The sequence below is a fragment of the Malaclemys terrapin genome, chromosome 3 (assembly GCF_027887155.1).
Source record: "Malaclemys terrapin pileata isolate rMalTer1 chromosome 3, rMalTer1.hap1, whole genome shotgun sequence".
Classification (NCBI taxonomy): domain Eukaryota; kingdom Metazoa; phylum Chordata; order Testudines; family Emydidae; genus Malaclemys; species Malaclemys terrapin.
In genome coordinates, this window is record NC_071507.1 from 51,069,439 (window position 1) to 51,093,602 (window position 24,164).

General features: G+C 40.4%; 1 protein-coding gene across 1 annotated transcript in view; it reads left to right on the forward strand.

Annotated features, from left to right (window-relative positions):
* The window catches only part of TP53BP2 (tumor protein p53 binding protein 2), a 60,219-nt gene that overhangs the window by 25,923 nt on the left and 10,132 nt on the right, over positions 1-24,164 (forward strand). Inside the window, exons 3-16 of the mRNA XM_054022805.1 lie at positions 2,971-3,084; positions 6,038-6,117; positions 7,404-7,505; positions 10,724-10,898; positions 12,626-12,807; positions 13,192-13,356; positions 13,732-13,969; positions 16,332-16,460; positions 16,906-17,054; positions 17,869-18,337; positions 18,751-19,523; positions 21,531-21,668; positions 22,558-22,691; positions 23,652-23,818. Coding sequence (XP_053878780.1) covers positions 2,971-3,084; positions 6,038-6,117; positions 7,404-7,505; positions 10,724-10,898; positions 12,626-12,807; positions 13,192-13,356; positions 13,732-13,969; positions 16,332-16,460; positions 16,906-17,054; positions 17,869-18,337; positions 18,751-19,523; positions 21,531-21,668; positions 22,558-22,691; positions 23,652-23,818 — 3,015 coding nt within the window. The remainder of the gene's footprint in view (positions 1-2,970; positions 3,085-6,037; positions 6,118-7,403; positions 7,506-10,723; positions 10,899-12,625; positions 12,808-13,191; positions 13,357-13,731; positions 13,970-16,331; positions 16,461-16,905; positions 17,055-17,868; positions 18,338-18,750; positions 19,524-21,530; positions 21,669-22,557; positions 22,692-23,651; positions 23,819-24,164) is intronic.

Genomic DNA, 24,164 nt, shown 5'->3' on the forward strand with positions numbered 1-24,164 from the left:
CAAGGGAGGAAGAAGTGAAAACAGAAGACTTCTGAATGATCCTCTTTGTCCTGTCCTTGGGTAGTTTGTGTTTGATTTCTATTAGAACTTGAAAAAATCTGTTTTGACCTTCCTTGAATTCACCAGTTAAGTGTTGACAGCATCCTTGTGTAAAGGGCAGCTTCTTAATTTTGATTACACAGTTCTGATCAGAGTATTTCCTAGTTCAGTAGGAATGTGCCTCATCAGTCTTTTATATATTCTTTGTTTAAGAAGATGTGAATCTGACAGAGGTACCTTTTTTGCATTGGGGTTTAACAGATGAAGAGCTTTTCTAGCTGTCTAGACAAGTAACCGTTGGGAGACTGCTTTTTCTGTAACAGTGACCTAGTTGCTTATACTGTAAATCTAATCTCTTCCGACAGTGATTCCAGAAAATTTCCCTCCTAGACAGCTTCAACATAGCTGAGGAATTTTCATTTAAAGAAACCCTTTTTATATTGTTAAAGAAGCCATTCAGATACTATTGTATCTGTGTTTACTTTAAGCATGAATGCCCCCTTATAAAACTTAACACCACAAATTCCTTTTTGTCTAAAATTAACATTTTACCTCTGAGACTTAGAGTTTTTCTTTTTTTAAGCCAATTCAAGATGAAATGCTTCCTGACTTAAATCATTGCCCTCTCAGCCTTATCTCTGCCTTGAATTTAAAAACAGCAGATTCTCAATCCAATAGCAACAAAAAATTGCCTCCATCATCATGGACATTTACTTGTATGTTTATATCACATCATTCACCCTCCATTTGCTCTTGTCTTCTAGAGTGTAAGCTGTTCAGGTCAAGGACTTCTCTTTTCCTATGGTTTGTACAGCACCCAGGGCAATGGGGCCTTGATCCTGATTGGGGCCTTTAGGTGCTGCCATAATATATAAATTATAAATAATAATGGAAGTTCCACATATGTGGAATTTACTGTTGTATCTCAGACATTGTCTATGCTCAGGAAAAAAAACTGTTTACAAACAAGGTATTAATATATTGTTGTAAAAAGCCTAGTATAGACAGAGCAAGTTGTAGCCTTACCTTGACCAGCTCTGTCAAGATGAATCCTAAGCTAAAGTTACCTCAGCTGGGTACATTGAGGTAAAACTACAGCTTGTGTCTACACTAGGATTTTTACATTGCTAACTCATTGTAAACACAAGCAGATTCCCCTCCACCCCCCCCCCCCATGTGGATGAGGCCTCAGACAACGCTGCTGTTCTTATTTATTCTTTAAATAATACTTAACCATTTACGTGGTTTTTAGCTAGGAAAATAAAAAAAATCATTGCTCATGTGCAAAGATGGAAGGACCCTAAGTCACTCTAAGCACTTTCCACCTCTAGATCCCCAGTCATGAAAAAGTGGTAAAATTGCAAGAGAAAAATATGTTAGGGAGGGAGAGAACAGGTAGATGGAAGTAGCATACACAAAGGTATTCCACTGGGCCAAAGATTGGTCACTCTAAAACTCCTGTAGGAGTCAAAGGGCCAAAGAATGATGGACTTGAAACTTATTTATTTATTTGTAAAGGCCTGATTTCTGGTTGCGAAAGAGGGGAGCAGGAATGGGAAAATTAATTTATGCATATAACTTTATTTTAGCTTAAAAAAACTGTAGATTAAAAACTTAAAAGAATTCACAGCCTCTTGGATACTTGCCACGTGAACTTAGACTTCCTATTGCCGCCTTCTCCTCCTCCTTTGTTTTCTCTCTGAGGCACGAATCCGAGATGTTAAGTGTTTGGCCTTTTCAGAATCATCAAAAATTAAGCCTGGCGTCATCCAAAATGCATACGATCTAGCAGGAAATAAAATTGGCAACAAATTCTGCTTTCAGCGGTATTGTGCCAGATTAGTGGCTGATGTAAATCAGCATAACTACACTGAAGTCAATGGAGCTTGGCTGACGTTCGCTGTCTGAAGATTAGGCCCAACAACTCTTACCAGTGAGCATGAGTAGCTTGGGGCACATCAGGAAAAGATGGATGAACTGATCACCACAGTAGAGTCTTTTCTTTGTCCGTACTGCTTTTGTTGTAGGATCCTTTCCACCCAGACAGGGCATAGAAGAGACATTAGTGTCCAATAATATCTATGTATTGTGAGTTTTGTGTCATGTGTGCCTTTAAAATTCAAAGGTTATAGGAAGATTTTAATATATTAAAGGGGTTCAAAAACTTTCTCTTATTGATATAAACTCTTAAGGGTTGAATGGCGTTTTAATTAGGCAGATAGTGTCAAACATACAAGCTTCCATATTTTGACCCGAGTTATTGATATCCTAAAAAATAGTACTTGATTACTTAACCCAAAAGTCTTTATCTGAGCTTGAGTGCCTAAAGCTGCAGTCAAGCAGTGAGTCACCATTTGTTGGTATAATTAAGGGAAGAAGAATCCTTTCTTTGGCCACCCTTTCTTTTTTTGGCCACTGACCCTAATTCACAGTGGTATTGGTAGTGAAAGCTTCTCCATAAGATTGGCCTCCTGCCAGTCCTTTGGTTGCCATTTTAAAGGCATGGAGAAATAGTCTTATCTGAGGTACCACAGAATTGGAGGAAAAGCAACTTTAAAATTGGTTCTTTGAAATATTAAAAAGCTCAAATGATTTCAAAATATAGCACTAGCCAGCTATAGACCAAAGCCATAGACTATCTGCTGGCAACCACTTGAGTTGCAGCATTGCCTGGGAGGCCAGTTTGCACACTCCTCTTTCATAGCACCAGATTTTTGTGGGTTACTTCCTGTTTTTAGAGGTGTGTATGCATTTTCAGGAACGCACTCTGTATAACTCCTATGTTTACATGTTAGTGTGTCAGTTAATAAAATTTTGGGGATTTTTCTCCCGCTCACTCCACAGTGTTTATGGTGAGTGTTTATGTGAGGCACGAAAAGCATTAGAGGGATGTGAAAGAGGTCTTACTGTATTGGTGTTATGCTTTTTCAGAGCGCCCTGTAGCTGATAATGAGCGGATGTTGGATATTCTGCAGCACTTTGGTGTCCAGAGAAACGAGGTTCGTTTCTTCCTTCGCCATGAACGTCCCCCTAGCCGGGAAACAGGTATGTAGTGATCTGAATTGCTCAAATCTGACTTAAAAGAACAAACTAATTAAAAAAAAAAAAACCAGGAGTACTTGTGGCACCGTAGAGTATTCCTGTTCTTTTTGCGGATACAGACTAACACAGTTGCTACTCTGAAACTAATTTCAGGCATTCTTAAGGCTAGGTTAACTGTTGCATGTATTATGATGGCTACAGTCTCTCCGACAAAGAGCCGGGGATCCTCGGGGGCACTGTTTGGTCTGACTGTCATTTTGCCTGCAAGAGAATGCTACTGCCAAAAAACTTAGACTCACTACGTACACTAAATATGACTTCTATTAAGTTTCAAGCAGAACTGGGATGGTTTAATTTGTTCTCCCCCCTCTAGCCCCTCCCCCCCCCAATTCTTGTATTCTCTACAGAAACCCATATTTGCCAAACTACTTTCTGTCTCTATGGGTTTTATACAGCTATCCATCACCATGGTATATGAGCTCATTCTGTGTTAAATAGATTGGCAGTAGCGAAGTCTCTACAGGACTTCAATGTTCCCCCAAGAAGTATCTGCTGTTTTTTCTGCTATATTATAGTTACTGTGACAATTGCCCATTTCCGCCTCCATTTGTTTATAATCTGTCTTCTGTGGGTTTTACCTGGAGAATATTTTACTGCTGTGTTGCAGAATCAGTAAATATTATTTGGCAAATTTAAAAGATGTAATATTTTACCCTTTCCAGCTGTTTATAAACCTGTATGTGTTTTGGTGTTCAAATGCAATGCACTTGTCTTTCACATTCTTGGAATGTGATAATTAATAAAATTGCTTTGTGATTCTAATTGATAAAGCATATAAAAGCATATATCTTTCGGTTTACAAAATAATGTTCATAATCATCCGAATTCTCTCCTGGAGCACCTTTAAGATTTTTACTTTTAAATGAATGTGAAGTGACGGTTTGGGGGTGGGTTTTTTTGTTTTTTTGTTTTGGCCATTTGGTCTTCATATTTCTTTCATTAAAAGTGTTTTATGTACATTAAAGTCAGTATGATATAAACTAGGTAAGCAAATCTTGAAGCTCAAGAAATTTCATATTGATGATGAATAAGGAGAATGAAAAGCTTATTCTGGACCACATTTATCTAATAAGACCCTTCCTCTACAATTTAGATGGCTGGGCATAGTTGTTGTGAATCCAAACTAATCAGGATTCAGAACAGAGGAGGGGTGTGTCTGTCTGACTTTAGTTTGCCTTAACTTGGCCAGATGCTGTATCCACATAGAAGCAAGAACACTGCCACATTTAATAAGTCTTCCAGTACCATACTCTCACAGTGGGCATAATGTTAGTTCGCAAAATGCTGCATAAAGATGACTTCTTCCTACAGCATACAGGGGGCATAGGGTGAGGTATGATTTGGCACTTGGCCTCTCAGTATCTTTAGTATGTAAACATTTCCGTAGAATTGAACAAGATTGTAGTGTTTAGGTAAAGATGCTTCCTGATAATTCTTGTGGCAGTAAATGTACTGGATTGAATTAAACCTAGAGACAGATCCAGTGTAAAATAAGTATTTTCCCCTAAAAGTGTAAGTATCCAGCCAAAGATTCAAATGGTAAGTATTAATGTTTTAGGCAATTCCCAGTGACACTAATTTAAAAGCAACATCCAAATAACATTCCAAAATGCTTTGGTTCACTTGCATTTTGGTCCAGATCATACCCTATGCAGACATTACCTGTGTATGGGCCAGGCTATTTCTGGTTTCATCTCCTGGAGTTTGTCATATTCATTCAGGTTAGCAGAATAGTATATGGTATGTGAGCCCTTGACTTTAAGTATATAGGGACAATTGCCTAAGATGTTTGCTGACGGAGGGAGAAAATATTGAACCTACTTATTTGGGTCTTCTAAGGGCTTGAGTTCTTGTAGTATACAACCATTTAAAACCATCTTGCCTTTCAAAAATAAATGTTGACATTAAGTCACCATAATAAAAAAAAAAACCTTTGTGATTAGAGATGAAAATAACCCACATCACTAAAACTTTTGTTAGTCGTATGAAAATACTCCCCCATCACATTTGTTTGTTTTTTGTTTTTTTTTTTGTTTTTCCACAAAGTCATGGGGTGAAATCCTTGTCACTGTGAAGTGATGGGGGTGGGGTGGGCGGCAGGTGTTGGCCATTGACTTAAATGGGGGCAGGATTTTACCACATTTATCACCATGGTTAGTGTGCTACAGAGTGAGACTTCTACCTGAATTCTTGTTTAAAAAAATAAATGCCTCTCTGTTCAGAAGAGTGACTTGGGTTATTGAATGATCTTAAATAACTTTTTTTTTTTTTAATAGCATGTAGATTTCTCATTCACAATAATGTGACCTTGTGCCTCCTCTTCCCCCCCGCCCTCCCCGAATTTGCCAAGACAAACCACCAGGTCTACATATCATCCCTGCACCAGAATAGAGAATAAACTCCCTCTGTTATTGTTTTGGCTGACTGGGCTCCATTTTCAAATTCTTATCTGTCTGCCCATGTGAAGTACAGATGTCCAGTAATGAGAATGAAGTGTCCTCTTTTACTGTTGAAACAGTTAACCCCTTTGCTTATGAGATAAGGAGAGTGAGTTCATGCAGTAGATTTTCCTGGCCTAGTGCTCAATTTAATTTTCATTTAGCATTTGACTGCTTTAATTTCCATGAAGAGAGAAGTAAGGCATGTGTTGTAGGGCTCTCCATATCACCAATGGTGGGAATAACCTTGTAACAGCCTGTTTAGTAAAACATCCATGGTCTGCAGTTATGTTTATTTTAGTATTGTTAAAGGTAGGGCGAAAACCAGAATGTCACACAGAATCTAAACAGAAAGCCAATGCATTCCCTCTCCTTTGCAAAGAACGTTGTGTGTCAAGGGAGCAGCACAAATATTTCAAGTGTTACATTCTCCTTGAATGTTGTGTGTGTTAATCTAGGGAGTGGACAGAGGCCACAGGATCCGAGCTTAAAGAGAAATGGTGTAAAAGCGCCTGGTGATCGACGACTAGAGAATGGGGTAAGCATTCAGTTTAATGTCTCTCTAATGCAGTTAAGCAGAGCCTTTCGTTCTGAGTGACTGGTGCAAATCCAAACCTGGCAGACAAAGGTAGATATTTTGACGGATCTTTGGTGGCTGCTCTGGAAATATGCGGTCAGCCCCCTCCACAAAAACACCCTTGTTGGCAGTCTCTGCAGAGACGCTAAGAACTGGAAAGGAATAGACTGAGCTACCCAGTTCCTGCCTATCATCCCCACTGGATTGAAATGCAGTGGCAAAGGCCATCTGAGGAAGCTTGTGCTAGTGTGCACCTGTTCTGTGGCTAAGCAGAGCGCTTCAGTCTCAGTGCTTTCAATCAGATTCCTGTCATCAGCATTAGATCTGCAGAATGATCGTTTCATTTACCCTTTCTGTTAGCTTATTGCTTATTTTCCCCAAATATTGCCAAAGATATTGTTCATCTTGGTTCTGTACTTCTAGTTGAGCTCAGTTGATCAGTTTCTTAAGCGTTGAAACCACTGCCATCTTAACTGCAAGTTTCCAAATCCAGGTTTAGTGTCTGCCAGTTATATAATGTGATGACTGGGCCAACTTCGAATTGTGACTTAAACTCTGATTCCAGAAAACAAATTGATCTTAGACTGCTTTGTAGGATGACTTCTCTACGCTCAGGGATCCATCCTGCAATGTGCTGTGCATCCATCAAAGCACTTAATTCATGCTGATCTTAATCCAGAAGGGTTCTTATAAAATATTTTTTAGACAGTCACATTGTGCTATTTTGATTTCAATGGGCTACTCACCCAGTGCTTTGCTGGGTTGGGGCTCAGTACCTTACAGTGCCTTTGTACCAGTGGTTCTTAACTTATTTATCATTGCGGGCCACATATGCAACTCTTCATGTGTTATGTGGGCCTCATCCACACAATATATATACTAGTTGTATGGTCCTGAGGATGTCACGTGGGCCGCAGCTGTGTGCTGATTGGGCTGCAAACAGGCCACTGGTTGAGAACTGCTGCTTTATATGCTCTACTGAAAGATGATCAGACGGGCTAGTATTTCATAATAGATCCACATTTATTTATTAGAAGTGGCATTTATTTTTATTAAAAATAAAATTAAAAAGCTTTATATAATTTTTAAAAAGGTATCCTCTGGGACTAATTGTAAATACAGGACGCTGGTAGATAAATTTGACTCAATATATTCTTTTTAAAGGCCTTTATTCTTTTGTAATAACTGAACAGAATACACATTTTCAAAGTCTTCGAATTTAACATACTTTGGATTTTCATCTGCAGATCAGTGTTCCCAGAATGGATATGACTCTGGCTGAACTGCAGGAAATGGCATCACGCCAACAGCAACAAATTGAGGCTCAACAACAAATGTTGGCTAACAAGGTAAACTTGAAATATGTTTGTTTACAGTCCAGGAACAAAAGATCAGAAGAGTCCCTTCCCCCCTCCTCCCGAGTACTCTCAGTACTTTGGCTCCCTTTTGTACATTTGGACGTTAATCTCAATAAGTGTTCAGTTCCTAGCAGTGTTTTCTGATAAGAGGTTTATCTGCAACATTTTAAATAGCCAACAGTTTTAATGCTGATTAAATCAATCGCACAGCTTGCTCAGATGATAGAGCATAACACCAATGTTGTCATTCATTGTAGTGGCTCAGCCAACCCCATTTTGCTCTGTATATTCACTAGCTATTCACTGGATTTCATCAGTGAACAATGCTTTTGTCTCTTGGTGTAATAATCTCCTGTAACGATCTTGCTTTTTCATTATAGAGTTCAACATGTCTGGCTTCCTAGGGCAGCCATCTGGAAAAGATGGGCTGTAGCTGGTAAAAAGGAATTAGAAAAGTCTTTGCAGAATAAGTCCTCAGTTCCTGTTCAACAAAACTAGTAATGGAACAAGGGGAACTAGTGAATCAACAAAAATAATTCTGAACACTCCTCTGCAAAATCAGGGTGCAGACTTTGTATTTGATTCAGGGATCGTGAATACATACTGCTCTTGGGAATGTCACCATCAGTTGATGAGCAGTTGTCTGTGAACCGATTATCTGCTGGCCTATCCTGATGTGTTTCCTGATATCAGGTTTGGCCAGTTTCCTGTTCTTTGGAGTGTGTTGTACTGGAGAAGCAGGGCTGTATTGGTGCTTCTGGGCAGATTCAGTCTCATCCCACCATTCTTTCTCTGCTAGTAACTGTGCCTCACTCTGCTGCCAGGTCCCACCACTGGCCTGTCTTTGTCTGCCACAGCTGTGATCGGAGTAGGACCAGCATGGAACAGAGAGCAGCTTTGTGCCTACAGGGCTAGATTGGGAGGTTAGGTGGGTGGAGAGTGAGATGCTTCTGGGAGAGGGAATAAAGAGTGGACTATGACAATAGGCAGGGAGGGTGGGAGGGCAGAGTTTCCTTGGCTTACATCCCTCATTTCATTATCTGAATCAGGAGACTGGTCTGTAGAATTCTACGGGTTAATGCATGAAAAGTTTAAATATGGGGTATTGAAACTCTTGGTTCTCCATACCAATTGTAAGGTTATTGGAATTTCAGTGAGTCTTACTCAGTTGGGTGCTGGAAGCCAGTTTCATAACTTGACTATAGCAAATGCAAAGTGATATAATAGTTTTTAATACCAAATCCTTCCCCTTTTTCAAAAATATCCACTGAGACTTAGTCTGAATTTGTTTGCATTTGGCAGTACAAGGTGGTGTGGAATATCACATGTAAGCACTCATCAGGGATATAGTGACTGGAAGCATTCTCATATTAACATATTTCATGGTCAGCTCCTAGCTGAATCTAACTCTAAAAAGTGACTGGGGTTTTTCTCTTGAAGTTAACACTGCCAACAAACACCTACTTTGCCTGGGTAAATTAGTCCAGGGCAAAGCTTTGTGTCCCTAATCCCTAAAGATTAGAGATGAGTGTCATGTGCTATCAAGAATGAATCACTGTTAGGCCAAACTCACCTGGTTATATAACACTTAACAACTATGAATAACCAGCCAAAAAATAATGGGAAATAGCCATTTAATAGTGTTAGCTGTAAGAACAAAAATAGAAAATACTTATTCCAAAGGAAATCACACAGGAAAAACTGGATGTACACAGTTTCTCAATTTGCACTGTGGTTGTCTTCCAGCATCTGCACAAATAATCTGGATGACCATCCATCAGGCAAGTTTGCTCTGTGGCTTGCATCTTGTAAATAAGTTGTCTATTGGATGTCCTGCAGAAGAATTTGTTTCAACTGGGATGCCTCTCTTTCCTGGAGGATTATTACTATCTTTTCACCATTCCTGCTGAGTTACTCCTTTCATTTATGCTCAAGGCCACCTTCCAGCTGAATCCTGTCAGATCATCTCTGAAGAAAATAAACCAATTTTTGCTTTCTAGAGCAGTGATTTTTCAACTTGGGGTCTGCAGACTGTCTGAGATTTCTAAAGGGGTCCATACTGCCATTTGAAACTTTTTAAGGGGTCCGCAAATGAAAAAAGGTTGAAAACCACTGTTCTAGAGTGAGGCTTTGATGTTACTAGCTTGTATTCCCGAGCACATGGGGGGAGAGGGGGGAAACACCAAACTGATGCAGCCTAGGATACTGCAGGTGCTACTTGGGTTAACTATGAAAGTGACCCATGTCGCCCTTTTTTCTTCGTGATCATTAAAGGCCAATATTTTCAAACACGACTAGTGATTTTGGGTGCCTCAAATTCTGCCCAATTTGAGATGCCTTAAAGGGGCCTTATTTATTTTTTTAAAAAGTGCTGAGGACCCACCCCAAAACACTGGTCATCTTTGAAAATCTGGGCCATGATATTTTGATGGGGTGCTTAAATAACCCTTGGTAACTATTCTCCATTAACCGCAGGAACAAACTACCAAGGGAAACAGTGGCGTAGCCATGTCTTGAAGTCTTTATATCAAGACTGGATGCCTTTCTGGAAGGATTTAGTCAAACACAAGCTATTGGGCTCAATATAGGGGTAACTGGGTGAAATCTCTTAGCCTGTCATATACAGGAGATCAGACTAGATGATATAATGGTCCCTCTGCTTTTAACCCAATTGTTCATACATTTTAAGATATGGAGATGCTTTTCTAGTGCAGCATCAATTTTGTTGTAGTAGCTGTGATCATTACTTTCCTGATCTGAGAGGTCTGATATCTGATTATGGGATAGAACCTTAATATGCAATACATGACATGCTACTTTATCTCTTAAGACTACTACATCTGAGGTCTGGTCTATACTACCCGCCTGAATCGGCGGGTAGAAATCGACCTCTCGGGGATCGATTTATCGCGTCCCATCGGGACGCGACAATCGATCCCCGAATCGGCGCTCTAACTCCACCAGCGGAGGTGGTAGTAAGCGCCGCCGACAAGAAGCGGCAGTCGATTTTGCCGCCGTCCTCACAACGGGGTAAGTCGGCTGCAATACGTCGAATTCAGCTACGCTATTCACGTAGCTGAATTTGCATATCTTAAATCGACTCCCCGCTGTAGTGTAGATGTACCCTAAGATTATATCCATCAATACGTTACCTTGATCAAGCATATAACCTATTCAAGATTATAGTTGCTTCCTGTCTCTACCTGCAGGAGCAGCGTTTGAAATTCCTGAAACAGCAGGATCAGCGACAGCAACAGCAAGCTGCTGAAAAGGAAAAACTTAAGCGACTAAAGGAAATTGCTGAGAATCAGGAAGCCAAGTTGAAGAAAGTGAGGGCGCTCAAAGGCCATGTGGAGCAGAAAAGACTCAGCAATGGAAGACTCGGTGAGCAGCTCTAGAGAGGTCATATTGGGGGGTGGTTGTCTGAAATAGCTCATAAAACATTCTTGGACTGTGGAACTTTCATTTTAAAAATTTTAAAGCTTTTCAGTTAAAATGTTCCTGTGCAGAGTCAATCAACTGACTGTTTCAAAAATCTGAAAAATATTTTTAAAATATCTGTTAGATGATCCCTTTGATCTCCCTGCAAATGGTAGTTGATGCTTAAAGTAAATTTTCTATCTTTTTGTCCAATTTAATTTTAAATGTTCAAACAATGTTTCCACCCCATCCCTGGGAAACTATATTCTTCAGCCTAGTATATTTTCTTTAACTTCCTTATTATACCCCCTTTGAATCACATTAAATATTTTTTCCATCCATTTTTCCATATCCTTTTAAATATTTAGGCTGTTACATCCTCCTTCTTTAGTCATCACTGAAAAAAGCTCTGCATGGCATACTATCCATGCTGCCTTTAGAACAGGAGCTGGCTTCTGAGTTACAAAAGTGGTATTGTGTTTTTTTTAAAAAAATAAATAAATAAACTAGAGTCTATCTTGCCACCAAATAATTTTATGATCAACTTGGCCAGTTGATCATAGTGTCACATGCTTATTTCAAATTTCATATCAGTTCAAATATTTTCTTTCCCCTTCTATATATAGTATTGTGCAATGAGACTTTTTTACAGCAGAGTTTAAAGAAAAATAGACTTATTCATGTCAAAAACACACCTGGTGCTTTACAGATCTAAATTAAAGCAAAGCCCCAGGCCTGAGCAGCTTATAGTATAACTCAAAGATAACGCAATGAGCAGACATCAGCTAATGAGTGGAAGGCAGTAATGGGTCGAAGTTGGGAAAGTGCTGGGAGAATATATGTTATCGGTGACCATATATTTATGCCCGCATCTGTAATTTACAGTCCATGCATCTGAAGAAGTGAGGCTTTTTACCTACGAAAGCTTATGCCCAGATAAATCTGTTAGTCTTTAAGGTGCCAGCGGACTCCTTGTTTTTTGTGGATACAGACTAACATGGCTACCCCTCTGATACTTGGCAGTCATTTTAGTTGTCATGTCTCATTAGCTACTTATAAGACATACAATATTATTTAAAGTTTAACATAATGGGTTCAGACAGTAGAAATTCCTGATTTGGAGTGTCTCGATAGGATGTTATTTGTGATAAGCTTGTAAATCCATTCAGAGATCCCAAAAGATTTGATGACCTATTGAATAACTTGTGTGTATATATATACTCAGTCATTCATGCTATCTAACATTAAGACTCTGCATAGCGTAAAGGCACCTATCTGAGTATTACAGGATTAATTTCCATGAGCAGTTCCTGCATGATGCTGGATTTAGCTTCCTCCTGGTAACTCCGCCAGATAAGTTTGTACTTCAGATGATCAAAGCAATATTTATTTTGGTGGTTTCTCACCAACGCATTTGATGCACAGAATTAATGTTAAATTTGGGATTTACCGGAACTAACTTTCCTTGCTGTATATTTTGTAAAGACCCAGAAAACAAATTAACTTTAGTGTAAGAAGCACCTACAAAGGATTTTTGTGTCCAATTCATTTGTAAGTGCCTGTTGTAGACCTGGCTCCAGCACTGTTCTGAAGAACTGCAGGGCGTTCTCTGTTCTCTTAACTGCTGCCTTGGATGCAACCCACACTTGGTTCTTTCTCAGCTGCAGCTATTGTGCTTTCTTCCTTTCTAGTGGAGGAAATTGAACAGATGAACAGTTTGTTCCAGCAAAAGCAGCGAGAGCTGGTACTGGCTGTGTCAAAAGTAGAGGAACTTACCAGACAACTGGAGATGCTGAAGAATGGCCGGATTGATGGTTACCATGACAACCAGTCTGCTGTAGCTGAGCTCGACCGACTGTACAAGGAGCTGCAGGTAATGGCAAATCTGCTTTGCAAATGAGAACTTCCAATAATGGCGAAAAGTTGGTAGGTCCACGTCTTGTCTTAGAAATACAGCACGTTTCCATTCCTCCAACAGCCATAGAGCTGCATGAGATGTATTGTGAGGGCAGCATATCTATCGTATTCAAGATAACAGGTGGAATATACTGTATTGAACAGGTTGTATATATTGTTAAAGCAAAATTGACTAATCAACAGATTGTTATGAAAAGAAGGAAAAAGTAACCCCAATTTGTGTGTGTGACTTTACCTTTTAGAATTCTGTTTATTTCCTCAAGTGCCTCCTGGTCTTCATCTTGAACGCTGATCTGTTTTTTGTTCCTGGTTTGTTTTTCCCCCTTTTGAATGTATTCAGTTGAGGAACAAACTGAACCAGGAGCAGAATGCCAAGCTGCAGCAACAGAGGGAGTGTTTAAACAAGCGCAACTCAGAGGTGGCAGTTATGGATAAGCGTGTTAATGAGCTGAGAGATCGACTGTGGAAGAAGAAGGCAGCACTGCAACAGAAGGAGAATGTACCGGTAAGGACTGGATAGCTGTTGATAATCCTGTTTAGTTTGCTGCCCAAACAATATTAAGTCAAGACCCTGCTTGTGGGGAAGGTTGTTCTTCTCTATCCCTTGGTGGTGATAGTCTTGTATTATTAAAGTGCTTTTCATGCTGCATCTGTGTTAACCTACTTAGTGTTCATAGGCAAGAGCTCTCTTTGTGCTGCTGTTAGATTTTTCAGATAGCCTTGTTTTTTACAGAGCTGGTATATTTACTTGGATTGTAAAGAAACTTTACTTTTAATAAGAGAATGCTACTGTTTTTTTATGCCTTTTTTCCTGACTTCTGTAGTGGTCTGTGGTGTGTATTGCCATATTCAATTATTTGTACTTGCATTCTTTATTTAGATTTCTTCAGATGGGAATCTACCCCAGCAAGTGGTATCTGCCCCAAGTCGAGTGGCAGCGGTAGGTCCTTATATCCAGTCCTCCACCATGCCACGTGTTGCCTCCAGGCCTGAACTTCTAGTGAAACCTGCATTTCCAGAGGGATCCCCAACTTTGCAGGCACCCGATGGTCCTCTGAAAACACAAACTCTGCCAAATATGAGAGCTACGGGTGTTTCTCAAGCTAAAGCTCCTGCTGGTAATTTATCTAATTCTCAGTTTCTATTAAATTCCTTCCACAAAAGCTTTTTTTAAAACTTCTTCTACTCTCTCTAATGTCTTTACATTAGTACCCCAAACAGTATTACAAGATTAAAGATTAAAATGACTCTGCTGGTTAGCGATTTTACTGTCATTACAGAGAAGGAGACCAATTCAGCATCTCTGTATCCTAGCAGATTGGTTGGAATCCTGCAGATGTTAAAATCCTGCAGATGTTAAACTCAGTCACGAAGCAATCCAAGATCCTTTTATCACGCATTTGGGGAATAAAACCTGTAACACAGGCTGATGCTTTACTATAAATGTTCAGTCATTGGTGGGGTTGAGGGGAAACGGGCTGACCTTTGATGGCAAATTGGTATGTAGGGAGCCAGAGTTTGATTTCTGGTCTTGTTTCTCCTGCTGGTGTAAAAGGAGTGCTAGTGGGCTTGGCATGTTCTTTCTGTGCAATTCTTGCCATGAGATGTTTCACTGGTTAGAGGTAAAGCAATGTGGAAAATTTGAGAGATGTAAAAACATCCTTCATGCTTGCACAGGGACACAAGACCTCTGAGAGAGAAATGCATAAGAGAAACCCAACAGATCACAAAAGGGGGAAAGAGGTTGAATTGTGCAGTACTCATTGCTCCTCTTCTTTCTTTCTTCCTTCCTTCCTTCCTTCCCCATCACTATTATTTAAGAAATAATCATTGCCCAGAAATGATGCAAATATCCTTCACTACTCGGTAAATATTTTGGAAGTAGAGACTAAAATTGTTGGAGTGGAACTCAAGCCTTGGTGTAATAGGGACATTCACCCCTTGAGTGCCTCCTGCTGCTATGTGTAGAACTGCAGTCCTTTTTCCCCCTCTCCTGTGACCCGTTAAGGTTGGCAACCTCACTTTGAGGGGTCTACAGTGCCTCGGCCCTCCGGCCAGCTCACAATCCAAAATGGACTTGTTACCCCTGAAAGGTTTCAACAATGCTGTTATCTACCCTCACCAGGGTCTTCAGCCCTAGCTCTAGGCCCTTTAAATGCAGCTCTTTACTTGGCTTTCTAAACAAGCCTTGTCTCCTTCTGAGGGTTTACACCACTTCACCAGTGGGGGAACCTGGGCCTGCTCACTACTCTGGGCTCTGATTGATTGGCTGCTTCTATGCAGTCTCTCTAGGCAACCCTGGAGGACCCACCTTGGTTGCTCCATTCCTGGGGTTACGTGTAGTAGGACTGTGGGGCCTCCAGCAGGAGGCCACGAAGGATCTGGTACACGGCATCACACTTGGCTGTAATGAAACCTAAATTTTAATCACCAGTGTTCTCTGTCCTGTATCCCCCTTTGATTCCCTTCTCTTGAACCTATGACCTTGCTCCAGCCCCTGTTTTCTCATTTGTTGTCCCTGGGAATCAGCTGATTCCTGGTTCCATGGCTCCTTGATTGAAGAGGAGTGGGCTTTTAGTTTTAGATATCAAATCGGCTGCTAGCCTTGCTTTCTGTAGTGAAACCTTGCTATGTGTAGTGCTCTGCTGCTTCTGCATGAGATTGACTCAAACTCTAGTTATATCTTATCTCTAGCATGGTCATAGTCACTGGTTACCAAGAGGTACAACTTCTGATCCTTTAGTTCAGGACAAAATTTGTCTTAAAAGTTTGTCCATTTCTACTGCATTAGAAGGGTGTTATTTTGCAAATATATAGTGAAACTCTTTACTTCTACAGTATTGAAACTAAGAACAAGATCCATGCAACAGCTTGTTTGTTTGTTTTTGAAGCAGATTTTATATCTGCTCCAGTGAATTTAAAAATCATCCCTCTCTAATTGTGTCTGTGTGCACATTGAATATATGGATGATTTTTCTGCTTTTTTGGATGTCACTAGCTGGATTTACTACTGCTTTGATGCATCATATTTTTCTTTAGTTTGCATTAAATGTCTTTTTTCTCCACACACACACACCCCCCCACCACCACCACCACACACACACACCATTTCTTGTTTTACAGACTATATTTTATTAGCCAAGGAAAGTTTGCATACCAACCAGGAGCATGCCAGTGAAAACAGCAGTCTAGGAGATTTTGCCTAAAAAAGTTACAATCCCAAAATGCAGGCAAATGCTCAGTGAGGTTCACTGCTCTGGGAAATGTAAAAGTTGTGTTAATTTTTTATGTTGTAATTAGAGGCAAAATGCGTCCAAGCAGTGCAAAGGATTGTTAAAAAAGCTGAGAAATCTAGAGTGATATTTATCTTAAATTATATGATGGAGGAATCTCATTTAATGAAGAGGCTAATGAACAAAGGTCAATAAATGAAAATGGTTTTAGTTAAAACTGTTTTTCTTTCTTCCGTCTACACACTAGGCCCTACAATCCCAGGTTCAAAACCTCCACCGGCTGTCCCTGAATGGTGTAATTCAAATGCAGACAACTTCATTAGCCAAGGACCAGTCTCTTCTTCAGCAAAAGGAAATGTGACTAATGAAGGGCAAGGTGAGTTCTTATTCATCTTGTACAAAAGTTATGTTTTATTCATATTTGCTAATCTATACACTGGTGAGAAACCAGTTAATGACCGACATTTACAAGTTGATGTCTATAATTCATTTTAGTAATAGAATTGAAGACAGTTGTTTTTGCAGGTTACTGTAGCAAGCCTACTAACAATCTACTGGTTGTTGGTGTTTGTTTTTAAAGCCCCTAATTTTGTTTGGTGTTATTACAGTAGAGAATATTGCCTGCAGATCTGGTCTGGTTTGGTTTGCATCTTATAATGTACAACTTTTCTTGGGGTCTTTAGAGTATGGCATGGGGGAGTAGGATTATATATTAGCTTCCCTATACAAGTCCATACAGCGACAGAAGAGTGAAATGGACCTCTTATTGTTGCAACTGGATTCCAGATATTTGCCTTAATTCTGCCTTTCCTCTCCTTCAGGTGGTGATGGAGAGACTCCACTACGAGAGAAAGAGAAGAAAGTGCGTCCTTTCTCAATGTTTGATTCTGTGGATCAGCCCACTGGAGGGCCAGCACTGGGCTTGCTGAGAAAAAACCAGAGCAGTGAAGACCTCCTGCGAGATGGTCAGGTATGCGGAAAATGCATAGTCCTTGTCTAGTTTTGCACTTATCTCATTTTCCTGCATTCCAGGAAATCCTTCTATTAATGATTGCTACACAGCTTCACAAACACTGCCTTAATAAAATTGAAAGGGCTCTGGTTCTTTTAAGGGAATACTAGAAGGGAATTGTAGGCTTCTAAGGTGAGTACGTAGCTCTCAAACTCACCCTCAGTCTACCTACTCTGAATATTTATCACGTGCAAATAGTTGTGCTTTTCACATTTGCTTGCATGCGATCAATATTTCCTTGCTAAGATGCTATACAGAACCTGTGCTTTAAAACAAACTGTTTAGGTTTGAGTATCTGTTTATAATCTATTAACGTAATTCGGTAGCATCCCTCAGATCTTAAATAAATCACAACAGAATTCAGTAATCTGTGACTAAAAATTCAGGTGCTACATGTGAAAATAGAGGATACAGAAGTTAGAATAAACTTATGTATGTATCATTGTAGCAAATACCCTAGCTAGCCTTACAGAACTACTGTGATTCTTCCATAATTTATCACTTTAACAGACCCTTTCAACTGCCAGATATTTAAGACTTTCTGTGGCCAATCCAGGGATTGTGTACAACAGCTGTGATTATAATTCAAATCTTGGTATTTCATGCATTCTTATGAATAAAAATAGACCATAAAAACCACTAAAGAAATAATCACATCTGTAGCTATTGTGCTGTCTACCCAGTGTCTTTCCCACCAGATCTGCTAGAACACCCTTTTTAACACAGTGCTAGATTAGACTTTCATTAATTCAGCTATGTTTTTGTCTTGCAGATTGCCAATAAAAATGTGACGAAAGTACCACCGCCAGTTCCCACTAAACCAAAACAGATAAACTTACCTTATTTTGGTCAAGCCAGTCAGCTACCTTCTTCTGAAACTAAGCTTGATGGAAATCCACAGAAGCTGCCTTTGGCTATTGTAACTATGGGGAACAAACAGAAGTCAGCAGCCCAGCAGATCCAACAACGAATCTCTGTGCCTCCCAGTGGTCCCTCCACTATCCAGGACCAAGTTCTTTCCTCATCCAAACAAGAGAGCCCACCTGCAGCAGCTGTGAGACCTTTCACCCCTCAGCCATCCAAAGAAACTCCACTTCCATCATTTCGAAAGCCACAGACCGTGGCTGCGAGTTCAATATACAGCATGTACACACAGCAGCAGACTCCTGGGAAGAATTTTCAGCAGGCAGTGCAGAGTGCTCTGACGAGGGCACAGACCAGAGGCCCACACTTCCCAAGCAGTAAGGATGTGGATGTCTTTCACTTTCATTTGTAAAGTTACATGGAAACTGTAGGGTGTATATCACTTTCTTGAGGAACCAAGAGGGATATGGAAGCTATAAATCGTTAGCTACTAAAGGTCAGTGTTTGTAGCAGAGAGAACAGTAGTGAAGTGCACAGTATCAAACCCCCCACCCCGCGCTCTCTCCAAGATGCTTGTGTAAAATATGGTTACCTGTATCTGTCCTGTTACCCTGGTCTCTAAAACAATACCTTTCTTCCAACACTGGGGAGGTGTTTATTTTAATAGCTGTAGGATAAGGCTGGCTTCTAGCAGGTTCAAAAAGATACGATTATTCTACCTTCTCACTGTACTAGATAGTTCTTTTTGTTGGTCAAATACTTAGTTTTCTCTTTCTGAATTGCTTCTCAGTGTATGGCAAGCCCGTGATTGCTGGAACCGGCGCACAAAGTCAGTCACAGCAGACGGAGAACGTCTACTCAAATAGCCACGGCAGTCCAGAGCCCGAAATGGAGACAATAGCTTCTGCCCATGAGAATCATGAAACTGAAAGAATTCCTCGCCCACTCAGCCCTACCAAACTGTTGCCTTTCTTATCCAACCCTTACCGAAATCAGAGTGATGCCGATTTGGAGGCCCTAAGGAAGAAGCTGTCTAATGCACCAAGGCCACTGAAGAAGCGTAGTTCTATTACTGAGCCAGAAGGTCCGAATGGGCCTAATATTCAGAAGCTTTTGTATCAGAGAACCACTCTGGCTGCCATGGAGACCATCTCAACCCCATCATATCCATCTAAACAAACCTCCACGTCTGCCAGTCCTGAAAGCCCAACAGAAATCCAGAACCCTTATCTAAGCACAGAATCCGAGAAAGAAGTGGTTCCTTCCACATCTGAAGCAGCCATCACCGAGGAAGCAGAAAACACAAGCACAGATCAGAATGAAGTGCCTCTACCTTCAGCAGGGCTAGATAGCGTGCCTGAGGTAACATCAGACAGTGATGCACTCATGCAATCTGAAATGGAAGAACCAAGTCTAGAGTCATCAGAACCACTGGAAGTTTACATGGAGGAATATCCTCCATACCCACCACCACCTTACCCATCAGGAGAACCAGAGGGACTGGGAGAGGACTCCTTCAGTATGCGACCCCCTGAAGTCACTGGACAGTTTTCCTTACCTCCTGTAAGTACCAGCCCCTCTAGTTAGCCTAAGATTTGAGTACTTCATAGGTCATTTTAGGTTTCACCAATAGAACCTGTGCGTTGCACTATGTAGTAGGTTGTAGAGATTTCCTACCAGCATGTGGGAGAATAGTCACCTTAGCAGGCTATAGGTCCCCCTCTGTCAGTGTCCAGTCTAGCTGTATTGATATCCTGTTTTCGGCAAAAGTATTTACTCTGGTTAAAAATTTCAAATAGTACTCAACACAGAACAAACCTAGAGTTTCTCTTAGGGTTTGTGAAAACGGCACTCTCAGCATAAATCTCCATTTCACTCAAAGCTAATTCCATTTTAGAGGTAATAAAATTGTGGTTTTGAAATGGTAAATGCTTTTTGAAATCTGTATTCACGTTATTATTGATACTTGGTGGAGCCTAATATGCTTAGTCCTGGACCAGATTGTATACTGGAAATGTACTATCTAAACAATTTGTTGGTGCTAAAGGCTATAGTTAACTCTCATTCTAAAATTGGCACCAGCTACTTGCATCCATTTTACCGAAATTTACTTGTTTTTATGATTCTCTACAATTCCAACTAATTAGCATCCATTAGTGGAGGTTACATGAAGATGGTGCCACTTACGAGCTACTAAAATAAACAGTAAGAAAAGTGAGATAACAAGACATGCCGCACAACCACTGGTTTAGAACAAAAATGTTAAATGTTTTCAGTTCCTCACACACTATAAACACACACAATAGGTTGGTGTACAAAGGTGGGATTCTACCAAGTCAACTGGAAAGCAGAGATGCTAATAGCTTTCAATCAAGTTCACTTTCGGTCTTCCGATGTTGCATGGAATACCAGTTACCTTCCCCTCCCCTCCCACTTCCACCATCTCTCCCTCCCTTCCCCCTCCAAAAAAAAACCAAAAACAAACTTGCAGGTGTGAAGAATTTGAACAATCAGGATTTCCCAAATCCCAAGAACTCAATTCAGTTGATCACCTTTGAGGCCATTTTGAACGTGTTCTGGAAGCTTTTCTCTGCAATACTGATTCTAGACTGATGTGAAGAAACAAGTCAAGAAGTTGAGCCCACACTAGGATATTTGGGTTTCTTGACAGGCTGTTTGTTGGAAAACCCTGGCTTTTTGTAATTTATTTTTCTGGAAATCTCAGTCGTGTCAATTCACTTGCAGATCATACATGGGTTCTCTTCATCTGCTAAATGTTTTGTTTCTTCCTGTGTTTTTAAATGAACAGAAGCCAACATGACTCACTTCTGTTGACCTCTTTTGCCCTGACATCTGTCAGTAGGAATTTGCATAGCCCTATGAATAGTTTTTCTCGCTGCTGCACAGGCAGCTGGAGATATCGCCGTTTTTAACATATACTCATTCTCAACAATAGAGTATTGGGCTTAAAATAAGTATTTGTGAAGTCAAAATTGTTTCCAACACAGCTGTAAAAATGTTAACTTAGATCTAAATATGGTTCTACAGGATCCCTCTAAAATTTTCTTTAATGTAGCCAGATGACTTGCTTCTATAATCCCTATTCCTACTAATGAGTTTTTAATAATTTGTTGAAATCCAGAAGGACTATAATTTATACCAGTATTTTAAAAATGTCTTCCTTCTAGTTAGTGTGATAGCTTTTGACAGATGAATGATAAAATGCTGTGAATACAAAAATGCACTCATTCAATAATATTTTGCCTTGTTAGTATTTTAGTTGACTTTTGGTTTAATGATTTTGCTATGTTAGGACCATGGGAATTGCTATATTAGACTGGACCATCAGTCTAGTATCTAATCTTCAGCAGTGACCCTTATCTGAGCCTTCAGAGGGAGGCAAAAATCTCCCATTATGTATCTAGCTATCTGTGCAGTGTTGTGCAGGAAGAGTGGTGGTTTGGGGACATCTTGAGTCTAGATTTCATATACGACCTCAATCATAAGTTCTAACATTGTTCTCAATGTATCAAGAATTCCTATAACCCTGTATTTTTTTCCCCCCTGCAGGGGAAGAGGACGAATTTACGTAAAACTGGCTCAGAGAGGATTGCCCATGGAATGAGAGTGAAATTCAACCCCCTTGCATTGCTTTTAGATTCATCTTTGGAGGGAGAATTTGACCTTGTGCAAAGAATCATTTATGAGGTAAAAGTATTATAAGGGACGGGATTAAAATTGAAGTTTACATTAGAAACTTTTTGCCACTAAATGCTGAGAAGATGGTATCAGGTCTGTAAGAGATGATCCCACTGAGGGGCCAGTTCAGATGGCAACATATCCACAGTGTTGGTTCTGGATATTCAGTGTTAAGTCTTTTTAGGGAATAATTTTGCCATGTTGTCCTTAGTATGTCTTGATCTCTTCTGACAATATGTAATCTATAATATATCAAATGACTTGATAACACACAAGTACAAATCACTTACCTTGCTTACGTTTCAATGTGAAATAGTCAAGAATCCTGACTCCCAATTCCAAAAAGTTGCCGTGCCATCCCTCTCTAAAATTAGCTCTGATCAATTTTGTAATACTGCTTTTTACTAAATGATCTGGACACTGCAAATATTCCCTGTAAACCATTTTCAATGTTGGACTGCTACAGTGAATTTGAGTTAAGTGTACGTGTGAGACTTGGTGGGGTTTGTATTCATTTAGGGTTTCTCAAACTGGGTGTCGTGACCCCTCGGGGTCACAAGGTTATTACTTGGGGGGTCGTGAGCTGTCAGCCTCCCCCCAAACCCTGCTTCGCCTCCAGTATTTATAATAGTGTTAAATATTTAAAAAGTGTTTTTAATTTATAACAGGTGTTGCACTCATAGGCTTGCTGTGTGAAAGGGGTCACTAATACAAAAGTTTGAGAACCACTGATTTAGTTGCTGCTTATTGCCCATGTCCATCACAGAAACTTCCCTCTTAAGTAATCTTTCAAAACCAGATGACAGTCTGTCCATTTTTATAAATGGTTCCATCTGGACAGTAGTGCTGTAGAGAGAACCATTTGAATGTGAATGGCTTCTTTTTCTGTGCCCTGTAGGTTGAAGATCCCAGCCTGCCCAATGATGAAGGAATTACAGCACTTCACAATGCCGTGTGTGCTGGTCACACTGAGATTGTAAAGTTTCTGGTACAGTTTGGTGTGAATGTTAACGCTGCAGATAGTGATGGATGGTAAGGACAGTCTTCAGTTTCCTTTAAGTGGTATTAGTGTGAAAACTCATTGCCAAAGAACAGCTCCTTTTGGGCTGCCCTGAATAAATCTGATGGGAGGCATCTGAGTTTGACTCTCCAACTCGGCACCCTACTTTTTGCACTGCAGACGGGAGCTGGAAGCATTCCCTCCATGAAGCTCTTGAGTTCTGGACAGGTGGGATTTCAACTGTTGCAGCACAAGTTTTAATGAAAGAGAATGGAGCTTGAGAATTACTCACTCCTGTCTAAAGAAAGTGCGCTGGGATATTACAGAACTAATTAGTGATGCTTTTCCTGCTGGAGAACCTGGTTGGGCAGAAGCAATTCCTGGTGAGGTGTCAAGTAAGGATATAGCCAGGGTGAAAATATGGCCTGTTGATGAAGGCCTGCAGCATAAACTTCTGAACCCCTGCTAGATGAGTTTTCCTCACCCAGTTTGGCCACCACCTTGAGTGGGACAGAGGAGGAAGAAGGGTGTAACCCACAATGGGGAAGTTCGGAGGACAGAAAATCCTGAGGTTGAGGAGGAGGTGGCTCAAAAAGACCCTGACTATAATGCTTCTGGGTTACAGTTAGTAGCTATAATAATGCTATAGTTGGTGTAGAAAACTTGTTCCTGTTTCTTTTTTGTTTGAAAATTAATATTTGAACCTCCAACTGTCGAGGAGAATCCATGTGAGCTTGCAATGTTAACGTGCAGTCTTGACTTTAGTAAAGCTTTTGATACTGTCTCACATGAATTTCCAGCCTGAACCGCTCCATCTCCACAGCTATTTTTTCGTACCCTAGTGTGAGCCCTGCTAGCACAAGTCTGTCTGCCAGGGTGGGTGGCTCACTTCCGGATGCAGTGTAGACATACCCAATAAGCACTGCTGCCAGTAACACACCTGAAAAGATGTCTTGAACCTGACAATCACTCTTCCTCTCCCCAATTTGTAGGACCCCTTTACACTGCGCGGCATCTTGCAATAACGTCCAGGTGTGCAAATTCCTAGTGGAATCAGGTGCTGCTGTGTTTGCTATGACCTACAGTGACATGCAGACTGCTGCAGACAAATGTGAAGAAATGGAAGAAGGCTACACCCAGTGCTCTCAGTTTCTGTACGGTATGTGTTCAGAGTTCAGTTCTGAAGAATACAAGCTGCTCCATGGGGCCTTTCAATATGTGTTTTGGGTTCAATTACTGGAGTGTGGCTAGCCAGAAATGAGCAAAGCCTGTTGAGCAGAGGAGACTTTGATTTAATTGGAGAAGCTGAGTGAGTTAACCCAATGGGAAAGCCCTCCAAAGACCACTGGGAAAAGTCTGCCTGAATTAACCAATATGTGCTAACTGAAGTGGGTACAGAATTCTCCTACTTGGGTTGTTAATGTTTGTGGAAAGGCTACTGTGTGTTGCCTTTCACTTGCTATACTTATTAGAAATGAATATCGGAAGTAAGAAAGTTTTTGCCA